General features: G+C 37.5%; 1 protein-coding gene and 1 pseudogene across 3 annotated transcripts in view; one reads left to right on the top strand and one right to left on the bottom strand.

The window, feature by feature from the left end:
• The window catches only part of TRAPPC9 (trafficking protein particle complex subunit 9), a 1,063,197-nt gene that overhangs the window by 935,607 nt on the left and 102,163 nt on the right, over positions 1 to 25,427 (bottom strand). For all 3 annotated transcript variants that reach the window (XM_069081231.1, XM_069081230.1, XM_069081232.1), the window contains 2 exons: positions 16,475 to 16,691; positions 672 to 815 (listed from right to left, as the gene is read on the bottom strand). In XM_069081231.1, coding sequence (XP_068937332.1) covers positions 672 to 815; positions 16,475 to 16,691 — 361 coding nt within the window. The remainder of the gene's footprint in view (positions 1 to 671; positions 816 to 16,474; positions 16,692 to 25,427) is intronic.
• On the top strand, positions 9,932 to 13,406 carry LOC138155850 (nmrA-like family domain-containing protein 1 pseudogene; annotated as a pseudogene).

Below are 25,427 nucleotides of genomic sequence, written 5' to 3'. Positions count from 1 at the left end.
CTCAAACCAGACCTTTCCATTCCCTTTGCCCCAATATTTGCCACTTCTCCCAAGTTCTCTATTCCTACTAATGGCATAACTATCCTCCCAGTCACATAAGTTGAAAATGTCAAAACCATATTTAACTTCCCTCTTCCTCCTCTATTATTCAATTCATTATCTTGCCCTACTTTAGTTGGCCTCTGAGATATCTCCCAGAATTGTACCCCCCTTTTCATTTGTCATCTCTCACTCTGAATAATTTAATAGCCTCCTAATTTTTTGTCTATCTCTAGTCTCTTCTCTCTTCAACCTATTCTTTCACACAGTTGCCTATATAATCATGGCATCACTCAGGTCACATCAGTGCCTGACACATAGTAGACATTATAGAAATGCTTATTCTCTTCTCTTCTCATCCTGCTGAAAAAACCCAAAGTTGTTCCCCATCGCTTACTCAAAAAAAGGTATAAATGCCTTTTATGTGTTTACTTAAAATGACCACTCTGAGGCCATAAATGCAGGCAGCTGACATAAATGCTGAACAGCATTTATTTGCTTTCCAGAACAATTCCTGAGCTGGGGCAGAGAAATGGCCAGCCTTTTTACCTGGGCTCTCAATAACTATTCCAATTGTCCAGGTGTTAGTATCCTTTAAAAATAAAAAAGAATTTTTCATAAAATTTACTCACCCTGATCAGACAAAAAATCCAACATGGTCTGTAAAAGGAAGGACAAATGTCTGACTGAGAGTGCAGGATTCCCCATTCTTCTGGAGGCATACACTAATTCATGAAGCAAGCGCATCTGCACAGCTGCCCATCCTCTGTGAGTTCCTGCAAGGAAAGGACCAGAATGATTTTTAAGAGTCAAAAAAATGACAACTAGCTTTTCTGGAAATGCATAATGATGAACTATGCAGAAACTAAGTGATTTTTTTTTTAATGTTTCAACTATCATAGCATCATAGGATTTACAAGAAAAGGTCTTCTGAGAACTAAGATCAACTGATCCAGGCTCTTCATTTTATGGATACAAACAGTCATGTGGGTAATAGAATTTGGATTCAAAACCAATGTTCAAAACAGATCTCTTTATGTTTCTCCCAAACCCACCCTTCTCTGATACCACCATCATTCCCAGGTTCATAACTTCAGCATTCTTCTCCATTCCTGACTCCTTCACCTCACATACCCAATCAGTTGTCAACCTTGTCCTTCCTACTACCACAACTGCAAATCCAACACACTTTCCACTACACCATATTCCCTTCACCAAAAAGAAAGAAAATCATGGATTCAAGACATACATGCCACATGGAAGAGAGTACTGGGATTTGACTTGTTATCAAGGTCTTCAGCTATATGTCCAGCACTCTCTAGCAGAAGAGCACTTGATTTGGATTCAGAAAATCTGAGCCAAGTCCTGGCTTCCTAGGCAAGACCCTTTGAGGACTCTAGTTCTATCACCTATAAAATGAAACTGAAACCTTCATGCCAACTATATAAATGTAAGCTATAACTGAACACAAACAATTTAAGAAAAGTCATTTTACAACTAAATTATTACAATTAAGTTTAGGACAATAGATAATCATCAACTCTTTCACCATTAGGGATATAAAAATCTAATTTGTAAAAATGAGATAGACGATTTTCCCCCAGAAACTTGTGATATCTTATGGGCCATCAACATCATTTACCTGACACTGACTTCAATACTTTATGGATCTATGATTTCATCAATATAAAGATCTTCTCAAACAAAGAAGTTTAGAATCCCTCTGATTCAATCACATTCTATCTTGTATCACACTTATTTGGTTACATGTTGCATTTCTTCCTCCTCCCCACAAGCAGATTATGAAATGCCTGAGAGTAAGAACTGTGTTATTCTTCATGAACTCAGGTCCTAAATTCCAATAACTGCCCCTTCCACTAAGTCACAATGCCTACTGGTCTCTCAGGAATACTTTAAAACACAAAAATAGTAGCATAGTACCTTTAATATAGCAGTTACAGGTAAGAGGAAAAGGAAGTCCTATAAAATTATCTGTCAGTGGAAGCAGAAGCACCAAAAAGCAAGCAATGAATTTTCTTTAGAGGTTTAATAAATGTACCTAATTTAGTCATGAATTCAAGGAGATCCAATTAAACTAACTTCAATGCTATCCTATTAGGTTTATTTTCTAATTTTCAAATGGGACCAAATATGGCAATGCTGAGTAAAAAAAAAACAAAACATAATGATCTAGCTAGCAGGACAGAGGATTAACAACAAGTAAGCCTGGGTTTTACGGCACTGCTGAACCTTAATATTGGATAAGCCGTAACTTGTGTAATTCAAAGTACCCTTCCTGTAAAATAAAAAGACCTTTTTTTTTGTTAAGTCAGATCTACAACTACAACTACAAAAATATATAAGCCCAATAAGCTGCCAAAGTGATAAATTTTTCAAGAACAACATTTTTTAATGCTTAAAACTAAGTTTCCTGGTTTTAGGGTTTATTGCAGCCACTACTCTGACCATTAGCAAATCTATTTGGTTTGTAAGACTCCCCTTAGGGGTTCCTAGAGAAGACAATCCCTCACAGACAAAAAAGGCAGAACAGAAAGAAAGCCCAAAAAGCAATGCAATCTCAACATGAACAAAATAATAATTATAACATGCATATGTGCTTATTGTGTTCCAGGCACCATTCTAAGTACTTTACAATTATTATCTCATTTGATCCTTCACAACAACCCTGGGAGAGAGGTGCTAATGGTGCTAATTATTATGCCCATTTTACAGATGAGGAAACTGAAGCAAACAGAGGTAAAGTGACTTTGCCCAGGGTCACGTGATGAAAGTATCTATGGTTGAATTTGAACTCAAGTCTTCCTGACTCCAGGTCTGAGCTCTATCTTTTGTTACCCAGCTGTCTCATAAAAAAAATGATAATAAATTTTTCCTTAAGATAGAGGATACACTAGATTCTGAACAGATGATATGACTGCTCCTACTTATAAAGTAACCTGGCATCAGTGAAAAGGTCCAATTTAAACAATTATATAGCCTAATCTTAGAAAGATTGATATGAGATAAGAGAGTCAGCATAGCAGAATGGAAAGGAGCTGCCCTTAGAGACAGGAAGACGTGGATCAGGTCCAGAATTTTACACATCCTGGTTTTGTGGCCCTGGGCAAGTCACTTAATCAGCTCAGTACCCCAGGTTACTCTGAGAATATAAATGGAATTGCATGGAAAGTTGTAACCCACTTCATAAAGGAAGCTCTCCACCAGGAGCTCCCTACACTTATTAAAGCACAGGTCTGAACTTTTTTTTTTAATCTTTAAAAGTAACTTTCTCCCCAAGTACAAGTCAATTAGATTCTAGTTACTCTTTATTTTTATGTAATAAAATATTTTGGGGGCGGCTAGGTGGCACAGTGAATAGAACACCGACCCTGGAGTCAGGAGAGCCTGAGTTCAAATTTGGCCTCAGACACTTAACACAAAACTAACCATGTGACGTTGGGCAAGTCACTTAACCCCAACCACCCTGCATTTCCCCTGAAAAAAATAAAATAAAAATAAAATAAAATATTTTTAATTCTTACTGTCAGGGCGGCTAGGTGGCACAGTGAATAGAGCACCAGCCCTGGAGTCAGGAGGACCTGAGTTCAAATCCAGCCTCAGACACTTAACACAAAAACTAGCCATGTAACCTTGGGCAAGTCACTTAACCCCAAACTGCCCTCCAAAAAAAAAAAAGGTAAAAAAAAAATTTTTTTACTGTTACAAAGCATTTTCACATACATTATCTTATTTGATTCTCACAACTTGCTATGGTGAGACAGGCAGGGCAAAAATTATCTCGATTAATAGACTGGAGCATAGAGAACTGGAGTGACTTCTTGAAAAGTAAACCATTAGCAAATGGCAGAGGTAGAAATAGAACCCAGGGGGGCGGCTAGGTGGCACAGTGAATAGAGCACTGGCCCTGGAGTCAGGAGGACCTGAGTTCAAATCTGGCCTATTAACAAATCTATTTGGTTTGTAAGACTCCCCTTAAGGGTTCCTAGAGAAGACACAATCCCTTACAGACAAAAAAGGCAGAACAGAAAGAAAGCCAAAAAAGGAATGCAATTCTATTCACTGTGCCACCTAGCCACCCCAAAAATATTTTATTACATAAAAATAAAGAGTAACTAGTGTCTAATTGACTTGTACTTAGGAAGAAAGTTACTTTTAAAGATTAAAAAAAAAGTTCAGACACTTAACACAAAAACTTGGGCAAGTCACTTAACCCCAATTGCCCTACCTACCCCCCTCCAAAAAGAAAAAAAAAAAAGAAACAGAATCCAGAGCTTCTGATTCCTAATTCAGGCCTCTTTCTACAACACCACACTGTAAAGTACTGGTGGGTTTGCACAGAAAAATCTGAGGGGTTGAAACCTTGGATAGCCATCAGTGCCATCTGTGATGCTATGTGCTGCCCTTCTCATTTTCTCCCCACCTGTGTCACATAATTCAGAGATGAATGGCATCTGTTTGTAAGAAGGATAATTGTGCCAAATAGAGAAAAAAGGGGATAGAGAAAAAGAAGTCACAGACTAGGACTATGGCGAGGCAATATCTTCCTTCTTCATCAAGTAGGAGCACGAGGTCTCTGCTAGGCTATTCTGGCCAAAAGAAATAAATGTATTTATGTTTACAGTATTTCCAATTCAAGCTTCCATTCACCTGCTGGCACCAATATATACTGACCATCCAATCCCCACCTGCTACCCAAAACTCCTTTAACAAGCCTGTAGCAAAATCAAAAAGTTCCAGGAAGAACTCCTCTGAGGCTACTTTATAATTCCAGTCAAAAAACAAACACAGCTTTTCTCCCTCCTGGAAATGTTATATGGTATTACAAAATCTTGCAGACAAAGAGTTTTCAAAGGGTCAGCAGTAAATGCGTTGACAGCACACAACAGGAGTGCTCAGTGTCTTACCATCTTCAGCTTATTAAGGTATTGAGTATATCCAACGCAAAATGAGTATTTGCTGGTATCAAAGAAGTTTATCAGGACAGGGTCCCATAAATCTTTCTTGGCCATTATTTATTTTCCTGTTGCACCTCAATTGCCAGAATAAAATGCTGCAGCACCAACACATTTATGAGTAGGTCTGTACAAGTTTACAGGTTTTGTTCTAGTTTGATCATTTTTTTCTCCCAGAATGTAGACCTATAAATACATCCAGGAAGGTATTTAGAGCCCCATTGTGAAAAGCACCTATGAAGTTGGGAGTTTAGGGACCCATCACTCTGGCAAATAATTCCACATCTGTAAACAAAAACCACTTAAGCTATTCAAAACAACTGGATTTAGTGCTTCCCAAAAAGATAAGAAACAAACAAACAAAAAAAAGAAACAAAAGGGTACACACACTGAGAAAGCAGAGTTGTTGGGATATTTTCCTTTAGGAAAGAAGTCTGTTACTGTAGGAAGGACAATGTAAAAACAACATAAGTATTCAAAATATTTTCTTTTTTTGATAGAAAAAGCTGGAAATCAGGTGGATGCCTACTGACAAGGGAGGGTAATACCTGAACTAACTGTTGTATAAGAATGTAATGGACTATAATTTCACCATAAGATAAAGTGGATAGAGAGAACTCAAAGAAACAACAAAAGAATTGTAAGAAGGAATATATAGCATAGCCAAGAGAACAACCTACACAGTAAGATAAGCCAAAAGACCACTAAAATTAAGATGAATGCTGAAGAATTATGAAACCAATTGAAACTCCCAAAGGACAGAAGAGGAAAAAAATATCATTCCCTTTCAGTAAAAAATGGAGAAATTCTGTACTTGTCAAACTTGGGTCACTCTGGTTTCTCTTAAGAGTTTTTCTTTGTTAAAAGGAAGATTTCATGGAGTGGGCGGATATCAAGAATAAACATAGAATATGGCACAAGATGTAAGCTATAAAATTTGTTGTGAAAAAAAAGACAAATTTAGCACCCCAGACATAAAGCTCAAGTCCCTTCCCAACAATTTCCTAGCTGTGTGACCTTCAGCAAATCAGTTAAACGAACTCTCACTTATCTATTAAATTTTACCAATACCATCCATATTACCTGCCTCACAGGTCTGTATCACAAGGATGAAAAGAGAATGTGGATAAAAGCACTCTAGAAAATTCAGAAGTGTTTCTGATGGGGTGCTTGGGATCTATATTTGTAATATCAGTTTGTAATATCAATTTGTAACATCAGGAATGATGGGGTGCTTGGGATCTAGGTTTGTAATACCAATTTGTAATATCAGTAATGGTGGGGTGCTTGGAATCTATATTTGTAAACTCAATTTGTAAAACTTCGTAACATCAGTCTGTAAAACCAGTTTGTAAAATCACACTATTCCCCCACCCCCACCCCGGCCCAGTCTCAGAGCATTAACTCTGCCCCTTCTCCCCCCACCCCTAGCTTCAGAGCAATAACTCTGCCCAGCAACAACTATCTCAGCTTGGAACAATAACAAACTATTCCTATGAATCCTTCACTAAAGTATCTATAAACATTCCAGCTTAGGCAACTATTATCTCCCCCTTGCATAGTGTCCCGCTGCCCCCATGAATCCTTCGGTACCCTATCTCTAGGTTGAGTCCTTGGCTGCCTCCATGAATCCTTCAGGACACTATCTCTGGGGTTAACTCCTCAGCCTATTATCCCCTGAGTCTCCGGTTAGCCTTGGTTCCCAGACGTTAATCTTGTCAAACATGACACTGATGGGTGGCAGACTGGGCACTTCGCCATCAGCTCTTAACCGCTAGCCGACTTAGTGACGTTTCAAGCCTAAAACCACACCTCCAGGTAGCCCCTGCTTGGGCTTTTTCCCAGGGAATCATGGGCAATATGCCTGGGCAGTTACATTAAAGATGCATGTTCCTTTAAACACTGTCCCCACCTTAACTCCTCCCTAATCCCACCCTTAATCACCTAGTTAGCATAACTGGCACAAGTTCTACTATGGATGATTCTATATAAATCTTAATTCTACCCCTTTAAGATTGCAGGTCCCCTAAGGATCCTTGCTCTCTGTAAGGCGTATAATAAACTTTTACAACTCTGACTTCAATTAGGCTTGAGTTGAATTCTTTCCAGACTGAATCGAAGGTTCTGGTCTTAAGATAAAGATCAGAGTTCCTGCCGAACCTAAAAGCCAGCCCTCCTCCTTTCTACATGGCTTGTTCCCTTTGTTGCCACCACACCAGTCATTGGAGAACATCCCTAAAGCTGAGGCTCTGGAGATGCAGTACTACTCCTTTTCTTCTGCCCTCAACCTTGGAGTTAATAATTCAACGTATATTTATTAAGCACCTGCCACAGTTTAGATATGACTGGCTCCTAGTCAGGGATGCAGCATAGTTAAATAATGGTTAGAAAGAAAGTTATTTCCCTAAAGCTCCCAAATTTTAATTTTTTACAAAAGGTTTTAAGATGACAAACAAAGGGGTGGGGGAATGGAGGAACTACCTACATGTAAACAGCAAGCTAGATACTACAGGGCCTAGCCACATTGTAGAAAGCAGAATAGCAATAGAGATGACCAAAAATTCATAGTAAATGTACTCCAAGTAAAGAGCAAGCAATAAAACCCAGACACTGGGATCTAGACCAAAAACACAAAATAAAAGTAACAAGCAAGAACTAGACAGACAAATGCAAGGAGACAAATTTGACCTGGTAAGTATCAGTGAAAGTCAGCGGGAAGAAGCTCATGATTAAAATATGATTCTGGATGAGTATGCCTTATTCCAAAGTAATAAGATAAATAAATGAGGGTAAGTCATATTCTATATCAAGAAGATAAACTCATGGAAGGAAATCCAGGAAGCAGAGTAGAAAAACTTCTGGATAAAAATCATTACAAAAAGAAATAAAGCAATTATATCATCAGAGTATATCACATATCAGCTAGATAGGAAGGAAAGAACAGATGACAATTCAAGAAAAGAATCACAAGCCTAGGGGAGAGGCATGATATAGCAATGATTGAGTAGGGAGAGTGGGGCTTCAATTATTGAGACATCTCCTGGAATTCTCCCTATCTCTGTGAAGGAAAAAAAAAAAAAACTGCTAGAACTTCTGACAAAAATGGATTGTTAGTACTTTTTGGATTGTGACTCCCAACCCCACAAACTCAAAAAAGAAATGTACCGAATGTATTTTAATTAAAATTAGAGCAAGAATAAGAAAAGTTAAGAAACACCTCTGTATAATGAAATGCCTTCCAAAAGAATAATGAAGGGCTCTATGAAGGCACAGTTCCCCTTAACTGCCCCCAACCCAATGCATACTCATCATGACCAACTCTGACAAACCTACTTGAAGCAACATCCACTAAGGTCTTGTCACAAAGGGTAAGCTCATTTTCCTTAAAAAAGTAATGAAACTATCCTTAAAACTTAATTGGTACAGAGGTCTAAGGCTCAAACTACTGACATGATTTTGAACTCCTTGCTGCCATGAACTCCATGCTGCCAATACAACCTCCTAATAGGATATATCTTTTCCAAATAAATTAATTCTGTGGGATCAAAAGAAGAAACTCACGGATGATTTAAGAGAGAATTTTTAAAAGAAAATAGGATGGAAATTAGTGCAGAAATTAAAGTCTCAAATAAGAAATCAATAAAACAAATAATTAGAAACATAAAACATAAAATCACTACAAAATACTCTTCAGAAAAAGAATGACTGATTCTGACTTTAAAATACTAAAATAGAAGAAAATCTGACTAATAAAAATCAAAATACAACACTATAAATATACACAAGCACTATACAAGCCAAAGTAATAAGCCTTGAAGACAGAATGCATGGAGATAATTTAAGAATCACAGCTGTTGGAGCTGCTAGGTGGCGCAGTGAATAGAGCACCAGCCCTACAGTCAGGAGGACCTGAGTTCAAATTTGACCTCAGACACTTAACACTTACTACTTGTGTGAACTTAGGCAAGTATCTTATTAACCCCAATTGCCCTTCCCTCCCCACTCCAAAAAAGCAAAAAAAAAAAAAAAAGAGAGAGAGAGAGAGACATAGCTGTACCACAAAAATGTGACTTTAAAAACTTGAATACCATATGCAGGTAAAAAATTTTTTTTAATTATCCAGAAATTCCCTCTGAATAGAAACAAAGTATTGATCAATAAAATCTAAAGACTGTCAATAGAGAGTTCAAATTTAAGTCACGAAAGTGTGAGATATTGCATATGACATGAGAGTTTGGTCAGTTTTGTTTACCTGTTTTGATTTGTTACAATGAAGATTTCAATCAATCAACATGCATTTATTGAATACCTTTGTGCTAGATGCTTAAGACCTCAAGTAGTGTAATGGCAAGCAAACAAGCACCAAGCACCTTGTTTCAGTTAAGCCTTGCCCATGATTATATCAAGTCTTTGTTAAGAAACAGAACTTGTGAAACCCACAGAGAGGGGGACTTGCCAAAGCAGGAATAGGAAGGATGTAAGAAGTGGGCAGAATAGGGAGGAGCTAATAACCAGATTAAAAAGCTGAACAAGAGCTGGCAAAGGGCAGAACTGAGAAGGGAACACTTGTCATGCCAGAGCTTATAAGGGGGAAACCTGTGGTATCCAGAACTATGTTTGTTCTGTCTGTGTTGACTTGTGTTTGTGATGCTTTGTACAGAAGCCCTGGGACCTTAGTGGAAGCCCTGAAAGAGGATTTTCTTGTTGTGTGTTTACAGAAGTCCTGGAGGAGGGTTTCAGAGGTCCTGGGACTATACTGATGATTTGTGTTGAGTCCTCAAACCTTGTTTGTGAGTCTGTGTTGATTTCACAGGCAGATAGTGAATTGATAATGGTGCCAGCAATGTGCATTAATGTTGTTTTGGCTCTGTTAAGCTTTGTCTTCCCAGAAACAGAAAGTTTTAAGGACTTGATGTGGAATGGACACTGTGAGCTTCAATATGGAACTGGATGAGGAGCTGGACAAGGAGCTGAGAGCTGCCTACCTGTAAATCTGGATGACAACTGGGTAGATTCAGGCAGGAGCTGGACCCATGGAAGAGGAACCATGGAATTTGGAAGCCAGCCTCAAGTCAAAATGGAAAGACCTCTTCTTGGGTACTTAGTGCAGACTGAGATCATGATTTACTGTGGCCTAGGGGTAGGAGAACTTTGTGCTCTGTACCTTGTACCTCTTAAGGATGATTGAGTTAAAGATGATTGGAAACTTATTTCAAATCAAATTTGACTGAGAGATTAAGACAATGTGACCTAGGGGTGGAGAACTTTGACCTTTGTAGTATAATGAGGCTTGCTCCTTAAGGATGACTGATAAGGACTTACTGAATGATGTCTTTTGTTTAAAACTATGTGGCCATTTTGGTGAAAACTACGTGGCCACTTTAATGATAAGTTATGTTATACCATTGTGAATGCTGTACTCTCTATTTATTCAGCAGTAAACTAATGCAAAACATTTACAGAAACCAGAGAGTTCACTATACTGTGTGATCAGAACCTTAAAGCTGTTCACAGCAACAGTTCTCTGGAAAGTTGCTTATGCTTGGTTTTATAAGTAGCTATTAACTACTGGGGAAAATAAAAAGATGCACACAGATAAGTGAATAAAATACATTAAACATAAATACAAAGAAATGGAGAGGGGAAAAAAAAAACCACTGAGGCAATTTTTCAACAATGGTTTTCCCATGCATATTTTAACAATCATACAAGATCCTTGAAAGATGTGAGAGAGTTTTTTTCAAAGACCCTCTGATAATAGTAATATCAAAGGAAGCAAAAACCAGGGAAATCTCTGCTTGCTCAAGGTACTTATCATTGTTAGGGAGAAGTTCAGAACACTGTTAAAATTGAAGGATTCCCTAGAAATATTGAGCCCCCTACCCCAAAATATTCCTATTCAGATGACACTGTATTGATTAAATCAAGCCCCAGAGTATAAATAATGACTATATGTGTATGTGTGGGTGTGAGTGTGGGTGTGTGTATCTTGATGGAACAACTTACATTGTTCATGTACCAGTATTGTGTGTATATTTATTTACACACACACACACACACATAATATACACACATATATATGTACATACACACATACCTTAGACAGACACTGCAAATGGACAATAACCTGGGCCCAGAATTGAAAAGGAGGAGAATGGGCCAGATTATCTTTCAAAAGTTGTACGGGGGCAGTTAGGTGGTACAGTAAATAGGGCACCCACCCTGGAGTGGAGGACCTGAGTTCAAATCTGATCTCAGACATTTAACACTTACTAGCCATGTGACCTTGGGTAAATCAATTAACCCCAATTGCCCTGCCTTCCCCCCTGCAAAGAAAAAAAGTTGTGCAAATGTTCTAATGATTCCACACTTCTCCCTAAAACAAAGTTCTATTTTGGTAACACCAATATACTTTCAGTGATGCCATATACTCATGTACAACGTGACTGAGCCATGGAATACTATAACTCCAAAAAAGAGAAGCTGAAGTTCACCAAAAGAGTAATAAAGAGGCACATGGTGGGCACAAAAAAAATACATCACAAATAAGGAATTATCTAGTAATGGGGTAAAGAGAAAATGTATAACTAGAAAAATGGTCATGACCATTTCTGGTCATATGGTAAAAAGGAGAAATAGCAAATGGACAGTCCATATGTTCCAGTGGTACTCATATAATGTTTAAAAACAACCATGAGGAAGCTCCCCAGAATTATGGCTGGACCTCCTATGGTAGCTTTGTGAGAAGTCATGGCCAAAAGTCACAAAATATAAACAGATATATATGAGTTACAAGAAGTGGCTATATATACCAGTGGAATGGGGAAACATGGTAGAGTAAGTTTAAGTGAAGAAAAAGAATGCTGGGTTTATCATTGATTCTATGGGTACAGATTTAAGAGTTCAGAAAGGATAGATGGAATCCTATAGTCTAAAATTCTAAAGGAAAAATCAGGCCAAGAGGCATAAGGAGCTAACAGAAATGAAATTCTGAAAACACATGAAGAAACAAAATCCACTAAGAAGGAAATTGGGGGGGGGGGGGAAGCACAGAAAAGCAGAAAGAGCACTGGAACTGAAATTAGCAGATATGGGCCAAATCCCAGTTCTGTCAATTATTATCTGTGTGACCCTGTGAAAGTCACTTTATTTTTCTAGGCCTTGATTTCCTCTTCTAAATGACAGTACCTACCTCATAGGGTTGCTGTGAGAGTCAAATGAGATAATATTTGTAAGGCACTCTGCACAGTGCCTGGAACACAGTAAGTAAAAGATAGATAGATAGAAAGACAGACAGACAGACAGACAGACAGATGCTTATTCCTTTCTCCCTTCCCCCCTCCAACGCTTATCCCCTTTATCCTATATGCAAGATTATGTATGCAGATCAGTAAACAGACCAGTCTGGCCAAAGCATAGTATGTGAAGGAGAGTAATATTTAACAAATCTGGAAAGACAGACTAGCTAGAGAGAGCCCCTCTTTTGTCAGGATGCTGGAAGAAGAGACTTTTCTAACCTAACTTCCTTCTCCTGCTCTGTGACTCTTCAGGGCTGACAAGAAACTAGCAGTGGCTGCTGGAAGAATAAATGTTCAGGATGTTTCAGTTGCCAAGCCTTCCTGGAAGATAGGATATTCAGGGTTCATATGGTGACCCAAGAATTCAGGAAAAAAAAGCCTAAAGCATCAAGGTTGCAGAGAGAGGTAGTACAAAGAAACCATAAGGAGGAAAAGAGCTTAGAGTCCATCTTGCAGACGACAATCCAACTTTTACTGTGACCCTCTACTGGGAAATTTTCAACCAGGAGCAGGAGACTAAGAAAGTTAAACTTCTGGATGATCTGTCCAAATGTCTGGATTTGAATCATGTGATCTACAGTGGACCAGAAAATGTGAAGAAGCTGACTGGCAACTGACTGGCAGGCACTTTGATGGCAGGAATACTTCCAGGCTTTAAGTGCACCAATGATCAGTGTCCAATTTGTCCTGCTACTTTGAACACTTCCTCACCTACTTCCTATCCCAAAAAACCCCTGATGGAAATGACTACATATCATGTTTGCCCATGGGTGATATCTCAATGAATGGGATGACAGTGGCCAACCTGGAGTGTTCTGCCTGCTGAAATTACCAGAAGAATACATTTGTCAAAACACTGAACTTGGCACCTGCAAGCAAAGAGCTGCAAAGAACACCTTCCTCCTCTTTGAACACAGCAGAAGGCCTATACATGATTCCAAAATCTTACCTGAGGAGTACAAGAAGCTTGACTTGGCCCAGGACCTGCCCAACAAATTCTATTTCTGTACCATGAATCCAGTCCAAGATATAGAACTAAGCGTGAATCGTGAAACTCAACCCTAAGGCCAGGACTCTGAACAGTGGCTCAGAATAGCACAAAAAGGCCTTTGAAGACCTGAGAATATTTCTGCTGCTTCTTCCCTACCCTGCCATCAAAGCCCAAACATCTTGATGGAGGAGAATTCTTCAAAAACTTCAAATGGGAGCAAGTAGCCCCTGTCGTCTTTTGGTTTTGGTTCCTGGATTTTTTGAAGGCCACTGTACTTAGTCTCAAATCAAACCTTTGTGGCTTTGTATTTCAGAATTCAACATTTCTTATTCAAGTATGAAAGTCTTCATCAAAAACAGCACTTGAAAAATCAGCCAAAAACCTTAATGATGACTACAGCTACTTCTGAAGTACTATAGGTCATTCAAATAAAGGTCCTTCATCATCAAGTAGCTGCCAGTGTCCACTGTCTAAATGGAAACTACAGTGAGTTATATTGTATTTAAATACCATTTATTTATGTAGCTCTTTGACATATTTCATCCCTCCCAAAGCTCAAGCAATACAAAGCAAACTACTTGGTGGGAGAAATGTGTGTAACTGCTGTTACCAAAGGTAAAAGTAAAGTTACTAAGAGTAATATTTCTTATTTTCCCCTCCTAAATATTTTTAAATTAAAATCTATACAATAAACATTTTATTTTATTACATGTTAGAGACTATTAAGCATTCTTCTGAGAACATTACATGATGTTTACTTAGTGAAACAGGAAGAGACGATCAATCTGGTGCAAAATAATTTCTCCTGCCCTTCAAAAGGATGTCACATTTTAACATTTCTCCACCTTTTATAATAGCAATATCCTCCCAGAGAACCAGATGAAAAATGACCACTCCACTAGTACTAAATTTAAAATGTCAAAGAGTTTGAAAAGGGATTCAAATAAATTATAAAGATTTGGCTATAGGCATCATCACCTTTCCAAGTGTCCACTCTAAGCCAAATTAAGATATAATCCTATTACACCAAATAATTAAGAAATCGCGAACGCCATTTTATTCTTCATAATCACCAAAGAAATTTTGTCTGCAATTATCTCCATGATAAGATGCAATGCCAGCTTCTTCAAGGACAGAGACCACGTAAATACCTCTCTAGCTCCAGGGCTCAGCCTAAGGAGAAGATGCTCAATAAACATGTGATCATAATGAGCTGAGAAGCTATGAATAGGCAAGAAAAGTTTTAAAGAATGAAGGTAATGAGGGCCAGAAGAAAATAAGCCACTTCATCCACAAAAATGTAAACAGTTCAGGCAGCAGAGAAAGTATGATGTGATGGGAAAAGAAAACTGGACTTGGAGCAAAATCTGGGTTCAAGTACTAACTCCTGTCCCCCTGATGAAGGGCTGGCCATCTCACTGCTCTGTAACCCTATTTTCTCATCAGTAAAATAGAAAGACTAATAGTCATTCTAACAGCCTTACTGGGTTGCTGCAACAAAAGCATTTTATAAACCATCCAACACTGCCTAAATAAGAGCTATTATTAGGGGTGTTATTATTATGCTGTATCCCTACAACTCCAATAGCATCTAGTTTAAATGAAATAAATCACATAACCTGGCTTTTCCATCTATGTGATGCTAAATAACTAACTTCCATGCCAAAATGATCAGTCATTTTTACATTTCAGTCTAAGCTTTTTCCTGCCATAAGAGAGAAAAAATATTTCCTAGCTTTTTGGGGCCAAACTCTGAGCAGAGGTTGAAAATGTAAAATACTGCTCCACATTAATGCAGGGCCAAAGGCACAATGAAAACCATAGTACAAAAACTTTGGTTTCAACTTGGAACTAGTCCTAAGATCCCTTTCAGTTCCCACATATTTATTTTATGAAAAGGCACAATTCAATTCGGCAAACGTTTATGAAGAGCCTACTATACTTAAGCAAAGCATTATACCATGCTTTGACTTTAGAAAATACAAATGTGCATATGACTATAAATATTATTAAACATTTACTTAATACCTAACATGTGCAAGGCAACATAAATAAGAATGTCAAAAATTTTAACTGCACTTTAAATCTGATGATTTGGGTTTCTTTAATCACCCCTCTGGAAGTATTTTCTCACTTTGAAAAATGGAACCATAATTCCTGCCTAACATCTACACAAGAAAACTGAGATGAACAAAAGAGGTCATAATTATTATCATCAATCTATATATAACTGGAGAGAACACGGTGGGGATCTGATTCCTTTGCCTCTTTTAATAATAATAATAGCTAACAGTTTTATAGGGCTTTAAGGTTTGCAAAGTGTTTTACAGTATAGTACCTCATTCGATCCTCACAACCCTATAAGGTAGGTGATATTACTATCCACATTTTACAGATGAGCAAATTGAAGCAGAGAAAGCTTAAGTGGCTGGTGTCACAAAGCTAGTAAGAATCTGAGGTGGGATTTGAACTTGGGTCATGCTTACTCCTCTTCACGTCAACCTGCAATTTTTCTTCCCCCAAGATAAAAATTCTCCCTTGCGCAGTGAGGACCTGAGCTCAAATCTGGCCTCAGACACTTGACCCTTAACTAGCTGTATGACCCTGGGCAACTCATTTAACCCCACTTGCCTTGCCTTCCCCCCTCAAAAAAAAAAACTTTACTAGGATCTTTACCATACTCCATATGTATACTTAGGTAGGTAGAGATAATAATATAGGCTGTTCCCAAAAGGTTGTTCTCTTAAAGCTGTATCTCTTTGCAAGGAAAAAGATAGATACACACACACACACACACACACACACACACACACACACACGATGTCTTCTCACTGTTAGCACTTTTCCTCTGTGACTGCTTCACTTTACCCTGCATATCTCTTGTGTGTTATAGTTGCCCCTATTCAACTGTGAGCTCCTTAAAAGCTGGCACTATTTTTTGCCTTTCTCCGTATCCCTAGAACTTAGCAGAGGGCCTAGCACACAGTACGTACTTAATAAATGCTTGCTACTTTGTTTCCTGCCTAACTTCTACACAGAATAAAAAAAAAAAACAGCAATCATACTTTGCACTCTTGTTTCATATAAGCTGGATATAAATAAAAAATGAGGCCATATTCTTGGTAATTACTGAATTAATAAATATCTTTTACTCCAATAGAATTGGAACTCACCTTTGTTGAAGTCCTTAGGATCCAATGACAAACTATAGCCAGGAAGAGTCTCCAAGAGCAGTTTATAGCAAGCCCTCCATCCAGGCTCAGCAATACTAGGGGCCACACACTGCATTGCTGCTACCCGCTTGAAGAAAGCAGATTTGCGATGGAAGCCAATTAGCTCATAGAGCTCAGAAAGAATGCTATAACGCTGGATTTTCTCTTCTTCTGAAAGCTAAAATATAGAAACAAACAAAATCTGTACAAGTTCTCCATAAATAATGCAGAGAACACACATAAAATGTTTATTTTCCTTTAAGGACAAAGACATATAAAATATCACAAAAAATAGGATGCTTGTTACGTGTATTAATACATTAGTAATGAATAGAAATATAACACTAATTTTGGCCCCATGTTCAATTCTAAAAAACTTTTCTAACACCTACCTCCTAAACTTTGGTCTTTCTTTGCTGCTAATAAGGTCTATATTCCTTCGTATGCTTATAAGTTATATATTCTGAAAGATAACTATTGTAAGTTACAAGGGATATCATAAATACCATTCATTAATTCTTAGAAAATATGATAACAAAACATTACAAGAAATTAATTCCAAAGGAATAATGTTTAGTCACATACAGTAAAAAAAAAATATGGTATTAGACCTGCAGAAGGAGACTGAAAGGAGGTCTTTAGACCACCTCATAACTGAACAGGAATATTTTCTATAACACCTCTGAACAAGTCACTATCCAGCATGATAGGGAATATAAAGTAATGAGGAACTAATTTTACTCTTACATGTAACAGTGCCTCAAAATACTCAAATAAAGTTATCATGTTATCCCACTTCATTCTAAAATCCTATGCTGCTATTATCCTAGTAAAAGAAAACAGTACATGTACAAATAAATACAAATGCATATTAGAATATGAAGGGTATGAAGAAGACTTTCAGAAGTTCTAGGAGACATAAAGAAAGGGACTAAGATTGAGTAAGGTCACTTGCAGGAATGGTTATCAGGAAAAAATTCATGGATAAGGTAGCCTGAGTTGGACCTTGAAGGAAGAAAAAAGGATAGGTAGAAAAAGGAAGACACAAATGGGTAAAGGCATAAAGACAAAGAAAGGTCAGGATTAGGGAGGAAACACAGAAAGTCTTCATTATCCAAGCATAATTAATATAGGGAAAAAAAACACAAACTGAATCCACTGAAAAGAGGATACATTTCACTATAAATGGTGAATGAGTATGTCTTAGAAATAAATCTAATATTAAAATAAGTTTATTTAGCCTATATCTAACAAAACACAGATAATTTTATCTTCTAATTCTTAAAATAAACTTTAATTCTTATCTTAAAAATGCATCAAGGGCTGTTTGGTTTGGGGATTATAATTTTATTACAAAATTATGTGATAACACAATAAAAACATCCTTCAGACCATGTCTGACTTGTATAACCTAATAATAAAAACCTAATGTAAATGTAAAACCTAATAATAAAAAAGCCTATGGCTGCAAAAATATTTGGGGGCTTCAACAATTTTTTAAGGGCCTCTCTTTTGAAGCACCTTTTAATAATCAGCAAGAGAAACTGACTTACGAAGAAGGGGTAAGGACAAAAGCACTTTGTTTAAACAAATACTAATTTAATAAGTGGTCAGTTCTTTACTGAATATCTTCATGTGATGGTAACTTTTACTTCCTTCCATGGTACAGTGAATAGAAAGCTAACCTTTCTAAGCTAGACTGAAGAGACAGTATGGTATAATGGGACAGGACCTTGGTGTGATCCAGAGCAAACTACTTAACCTCAGGTTATTGTCCAAAACTTTAAAAAAAAAAAAAAAGGTACAAAAATGCTGCCCATTTGTATTTACGGAGAGAGCCTTCTCACTAGGAATTCTATACAACAGTTAAGTCACAGGAATAGGCTAAAACAACATACAACTTCATGACTATAGGGACTCAAAAAATAAGAAATCCCAGGAATAAAGGTTGTCCAGGATACAAAGTGGATGCTAGGGAGAATTAAGGCTAGAAAGGTAGACAAGAACTATATGAGAAAAGACCTTATAATCAATGTTTTTTTATTCAACAAGCAGTAGAGAACCATGGATGATTCTGAAGCAGGGGAGTGTTTATGATCAAACCTATGCTTTCAGAAGACCATAAACAGAGCAGTATATGGGAAAATAGGAAAATTTGGAAAAAAAGACTGGGGTCATGGAGAAGTTAAGGGGCTACAAATGTAAAACAGGTAAGAAATAAGGGTCTCAATGAAGGTAATGACTGTAGGAGTGGAAAGGAGTTATTAAGACTTAAGACAATTATCAATTCATATGGATTCAATAATCATCTCTATGATGATGGTTCTCAAATCTTCATATTTAGCCCTAAAGTTCTCTAAGTTCCAGTTATGCCTCTCCAACTGCCTATCAGACATCTTGAACTAGAGAGCCAAAACTGAATTCATTATCTTTGACTATGACTGGAGACTGTCACCATCTGCTCAGTCACCATACTTGCAATCTACAGAGTGATGTCCATTTTGCCTTCAGAATATGTCTCACATACACCCCTTATCTCCTTTGACACTGCCATGTAACCCTGGGGCAAGCCCTCATCACCTCATGCCTACACTATTGCAACAGCCTACTTGTTGGTCCCCACTCCATGCTATCCTCCTAACTGATCTTAAAACATAGGTCTGATCATGTAACCTCCCCTACTCAAACTCAGTGATTTCCTATTACCTCCAGGATCAAATTTAAAATTCTCTATTTGGTGTTCAAAATGCTTTGTAACCTGCATCCCACCTACTTTTCCAATCTTCTTATACCTCACACTTCTCCCCCACCACATACTCATAGACCCCTTGTTGATCCTCAAAGACACTCCATCTCCCAACTGGCTATTTTCACTAGTCATCCCCCAAACCTCATCTCTGACTTGTGGCTTCCCTAGTTTCTTTTAAGTCTCAGAAAAAAATACCACCTTCTATATAGGAAATGTTTCCTAACCCCCCTCAATTCTAGTGCCTTCCCTTTTTTGCTTATTTCTAATTTAACCTATGCAGTATATAGCTTTCTGCACATGGTTTTTTACATGCTGTCTCTCCTGTTAGAATGTAAGTTCCCTGAAAGCAGAGCCTACTTTTTGTGTTCCTCTGTATCCTCAGTGCTTAGCACAGTGCCTGGCACAGACTGACTGCCTACTTAGAGAGCCCAATAGAGTCAACAAAAAAAAATAAGTTTGAAACAAATTTAACAAAGTTACAGTATATCAAATAAACTCAGAAACCAATAGAACTTTGCTGTATTATGATCAAAACCCAGTATTGGACTACCTGAAAGCCATGATCAAAAAAAGAACCTAGAAATCATCCTTCAAGAAATTATCAAGGAAAACTGCCCTGATGTTTTAGAACCAGAGGGCAAAATAGAGGCTGAAAGAATCCACTGATCACCTCCTGAAAAAGATCCCAAAAAGAAAACTCCTAGGAATATTATAGCCAGGTTCCAGAATTCCCAGATGAAGCAGAAAATATTACAAGCAGACAGGAAGAAAAATTTGAATGTTGTGGAAACAGAATCAGGATAACACAGGATATGGAAGCTTCTACAGAGGGATCGAAGGGCTTGGAATATGATATTCCAGGGGTCAAAGGAGCTGGGATTAAAACCAAGAATCACCTACCCAGAAAAACTGAGCATCGTGTTTCAGAGGAAAATATGGTCATTCAGTGGAATGGAGGACTTTCAAGCATTCTTGATGAAAAAACCAGAGTTGAATAGAAAATTTGACATTCAGATACAAGAAGCAAGAGAAGTATGAGAAGGTAAACAGGGAAAAGAAATCATAAGGAACTTATGAAAGTTGAACTATTTACATTCCTACATGGAAAAATGATAATTGCAACTTATGAAACTTTTCTCAGTATGAAAATAATTGAAGGGCATAGAAATATATAAATATGTATATATATACATATATATACACACATACACATACATAAATATGTCTATATAGGAGGGTATATGGGCATATGAATACATATGTGAATGTGTATATATATGTGTACAGGTATACATAGATAGAGAGCACAGGACCAATTTAATGGGAAGGGATGATAATTAAAAGGTGAAATTAAGAGGTGAGAGAGGAATATAATGAGAGGAGATGGGGAGAGACAGAATGGGGTAAACTGTGTCATATAGAAGAGTCAAGGGAAAGTGGTTACAATGGAGGGGAAGAATAGGAAGGCAAAAGAGCATGGGTCAACCTTATTCTCATTGAATTTAGCTTAGGGAGGGAATGATATACACACTAAACAGGGTATCTCACCCTACAGGAGAGTAGGGGGAAAGGGGATGAGAAGGGGGATGATGGAAGGGAGGGCAGGCTTGGGGGGGAGGGAAGTTGGAAGCACCCACTTTTGAAAAGGGACAGGATCAAAGTAGAGAATAGAACAAGTGGGAGGTGGGATAGGAGGAAGGGAAATATATTCAATCTTTTACAATATATCCACTATGGAAATGTTTTGCATAGCTACACATGTACAACCTATATTGAATTGCTTATCTTCCCAGTAAGGGTGGGTGACAAGGGAAGAAGGGGATGAATCTGGAATTCAAGGTTTTAAAATCAAATGTTTAAAACATATAACATATATATATATATATATACTATTATCAATATTATTTTACATGTAACTGGGAAATAGGATATACAGGCACTGGGGCATCCACTGTGCCCTACTGGAAAGCTGGAAGGGGGATGGGAGAAGATATGGGAGAGAGCAGATTGGAGGAGGCGATATCCAGTGGGATGGTTATTTTGGGGTGGTGGGTAGGGAGAAAAAGGGGAGAAAATTTGTAACTCAGAATCTTGCTGAAATGAATGATGTAAACTAGAAGTTAATAAAACATTTGATTAAATAAATAATTATTGGACTACCTGAAAGACATGATCAAAAAAAGAACCTAGAAATCATCCTTCAAGAAATTCTCAAGGAAAATTGCCCTGATGTTTTAGAACCAGAGGGCAAAAAATAGAGATTGAAAGAATCCACTGATCACCTCCTGAAAAAGATCCCAAAAAGAAAACTCCTAGAAATATTATAGACAGGTTCTGGAATTCCCAGATCAAGGAAAAAATATTACAAGCAGCCAGGAAGAAACAATTTGAATGCAAACAGAGAAGAGCATGATTTACTATAGGTGGAGAACTTTGACCTTTACATTTAGATGATTGAGTTAAGAACTTACTAATTAAGGATGATTGGAAACTAATCTCCAATTAAGAAGAAAGAAGACTTTTTGATTGAAGAGATTAAGACAATGTGCCCTAGGGGTGGAAAACTTTTGATCTCTGTATTTTATGTATTTTAGGCTTGCCTCCCTAAGAATGATAGAGTTACTAAATGAATGTACTTTGTTTAAAACTATCTGACCACTTTGGTGAAAACTATGTCATGTCACCACTTTAGTGATAAGTTGTTAAGCCATAACATTGTAAATGCTGTATTTTAATTTCTGTGAATGTTTTGCCTTGTTACTGAATAAATAGAAAGTTCACCATACTGTGTAATCAGAACCTTGAAAGCTACTCACAGCAGCAGCCGCAACCTTACTCTCACTGAATTTAACTTAAGGAGGGAATAACATACAGACTCCTTTGGGTATCTCACCCTACAGAAAAGTAGGAGGGAAGGGGATAAGAGAGGGAATGATAGAAGGGAGGGCAGATTGGGGGAGAGGGTAGTTAGAAGCAAACATTTTTGAAAAGGGGCAATGTCAAAGTAGAAAATAGAATAAGTGGGGGACGGGATAGAATGGAGGGAAATATAGTTGTAAATACATATGTACAACCTATATTGAATTGCTTGTCTTCCCAGTGGAGGTGGGTGAGGAGAAAAGAAGGGAAAGAATCTGGAAATCAAAGTTTTAAAAACAAATGTTTAAAAAAATTGGTTTTTTTACATGCAACTGGGAAATAAGATATACAGGCACTGGGGTATAGAAATTCATCTTGCCCTACTAGAAAGTTGGGGGTGGGAGGTGGAGGAGGATATAAGAGAGAACAGATTGGGGGAAGGGGTATTCAGTAGGCTCACTAAATTGGGGTGGGGGAGGAGAAAGATGGGGATAAAATTTGTAACTCAAAATCTTGTGGAAATGAATGTTGAAAACTAAAAATAAATAAATAATATTTTAGAGGATTTTTTTTAAATTATACAACAAAGCAGTAATCATTAAAATAATTTAGTATTGCCTAAAAATAGAGAGAATGATCAGTGGAAGTTTAGGTTTAAAACAAACTGAAGCAAAAAAAATAGTAGCCTAGTGTTCAATAAACCCAAAGATTCAAACTACTAAGGCAAGAATTCATGATTTAACAAAAACTGCTGAGAAAAATGGAATGCCATCTGGAAGAAACCAGGTATAGACAAACATCTCACACATTTTACCAAGAAAAGTTCTAAGTAAATACATGACCTAGATGACATCATATACAAATTAGAAGAGTAAGGAGAAATTACCTTTTATATCTATGAATAGGAAATGAATTCATAACCAAACAAGGGATAGAGAGGATCACAGAAGATAAAATAGATAATTTTGATTATATAAAATTTAAAAGGTTTTGAATAAATAAAACCTATACATCTAAAATTAGAAGAGAATCAAGTAAATGGGGGGAAGGGAAGGAATCTTTGCAACAAGTTTATCTAATAAACATCTTTTACCCCAGACATAAGAAACTGATTCAAACACTTCCCAATTGCTAAATGGTCAAAGTACATGAAAGCAGTTCTCAGGAGAAAAAAATCCAAGTTATCTGTAGCCATAAGAAAAAACGCTCCAAATCACTAATTAAAGAAATGCAAAATAAAAACACCCCACATTAGAGTGGCAAAGCAGGGGCAGGGTGGGATAAGGGAGAGGGGAGGGGAGGGGAGGGAAGGGAAGGGAAGATGACAGATACTGGAGGAGCTTCAGAAAAACAGACAGATCAGTGCAGAACTGGTAGAGCTAAGAATTAGTATAGCCATTCTAGAAAACAATTTAGAGCTAGAACTCAAAAGTTCCTTAACTGCACATACCCTATGTCCTAGGAATAGCACTACGTGGCCTCTATACTTCCCAAAGGGATCAAAGAAAAAGGAAAATGATCTATATTCACAAAAATATTTATAACAGTGGCTTTTAGTGGTGGCAAAGAACCAAAAACTAAGAGGGTGTCCATTAACTGGGGAATGGTTGAACAAATTATGAGCTATTAATATATTGTAACAGTATTGTACTGCAAGAAATTATGAAAGAGATAATTTCAGAGAAACCTGGGAAGCCCACTATGAAAAGATGCAGAGTGAAGTGAGCAAAGCTAGGAAAATAATTTGTAGATTAATAATCCTTTAAAAACAAACTCTGAAAAACTTAGGAACTCTGATCAACATAATGACTAACCATGATTCCAAAGACCCCATCATGAAGCATGTACAAACCTCCTGAAAGAGAAGTGATGGACTCAAGGTGCAAATTTCAACATATTTTTTAACTTGGCCAATATGCAAATTTGTTCTGTTTGACTATGCCTATTTGTTACGAGGGCTTTATTTTTTCTTTTGGAAGGTAATGGAGGTCAGAGGAACAAGATGAAAGAGAGAGAAAATAAATTTTGACCTGTTTTGTTTCCAAATGGAGCAAATTCACCCCTCCTCAGATGGTCTGGTGGTCCTCCTACTCCCAGGGACTGGTACCAGACTTATTGTGGACACCTAAATGGCTCAGCCCACTACAGCTCAAAACAAGAGATCCATCAGCCTCCTCCTGCATAGTAGGGATGAAAGTTATGCACCTCCTACTCCACGAGAATGAGAGGTTGTAATCAAATAGTAGCTTAAGAAGGGTTTTAATGAAGGGTTTGAGAAGTGAATTAGTCTCAAGAAAGTAGAGGCAGCAAGACTAGATAATTTCTTCTGGCAGCATTTGACAGAAGAAGAAACTAAGAATCAAGCCCACACAGCTTATTAGTGGCAAACTAGAATTAGAACATAGGTCTCTCAAGACTCAAAGTCAATGCTCTTTCCCATGTGGCATTGCTTCCCCTATTAAGTGTGTATATCTGAAAAGTTAGGTTGTTAGGTCCTTATGGACACTCACTACATGAAAACATGGAGATCATAAGATGATCTCAGATGAAATATCAGGGCAAGAATTTCATGAAGTTTTGAAGGAATATCTAATCCCACAACTCATTTCCAACCTGCTGTTCTTTTAAGGAATATTAATCACCACTTCTTTGTTCTAATTTTTCAAGAGGCTGCAAAGTCACAAAGTATGAGTCCAAGGCCCAGATGCTTACAAGAAGGCAGTGTTTCAAAGATCACTTAAGACAAGTAATTTTATTCACAAGATGGATTATCTGGGGAACCTAATTAGAAATTCACCATTTCATTTCCAATCTAAAATTGTGCTTTCACTTATTACATCTTCCAAAAATCTTTATTAAGCACCCATTAAGCATGAAGCACTGTGCTAGGCATCAGAGGTGAAAAATTGAATAAGATGGCTTTCCTAAGCATGGAGAGCTCACAATTAGTATGAGATAACACATATAAATTATTCTAATATAATACTTTCATTCTATTAATACTAAAAAAAAAATTAGGTACCATGCATGAACAGTAGTGTGATTCATCTCTCACCTGTTGTAATGGGAATGCAAATTTGGAAGATCTTCCCTGCCCCTAGGCTAAAATGCACCTGAAGCCTGGGGAGGGAGGCTTGTTTTTCAGTAGATACTTCTTGATTGGCCAGTGAGTCAATAAGGTTGTTACATTCTCTGAGCCAGGAGAAGGCTATATAAGCCCTGATGTGTAGCTTTGTTTTGGGACTCACTTTGAGAAGTGTTCTGTGATTTGATCTGAATTCTGGGAAGCCGTTGTTGAGAGTCCCC

Source organism: Petaurus breviceps, unplaced genomic scaffold (assembly GCF_028583685.1).
Source record: "Petaurus breviceps papuanus isolate PSGF00001 unplaced genomic scaffold, PetGlider_PUasm1.0 98, whole genome shotgun sequence".
NCBI lineage: Eukaryota > Metazoa > Chordata > Mammalia > Diprotodontia > Petauridae > Petaurus > Petaurus breviceps.
The sequence above is the reverse complement of the archived record's forward strand: the minus strand, read 5'-3'. Positions and strand labels throughout refer to the sequence as shown.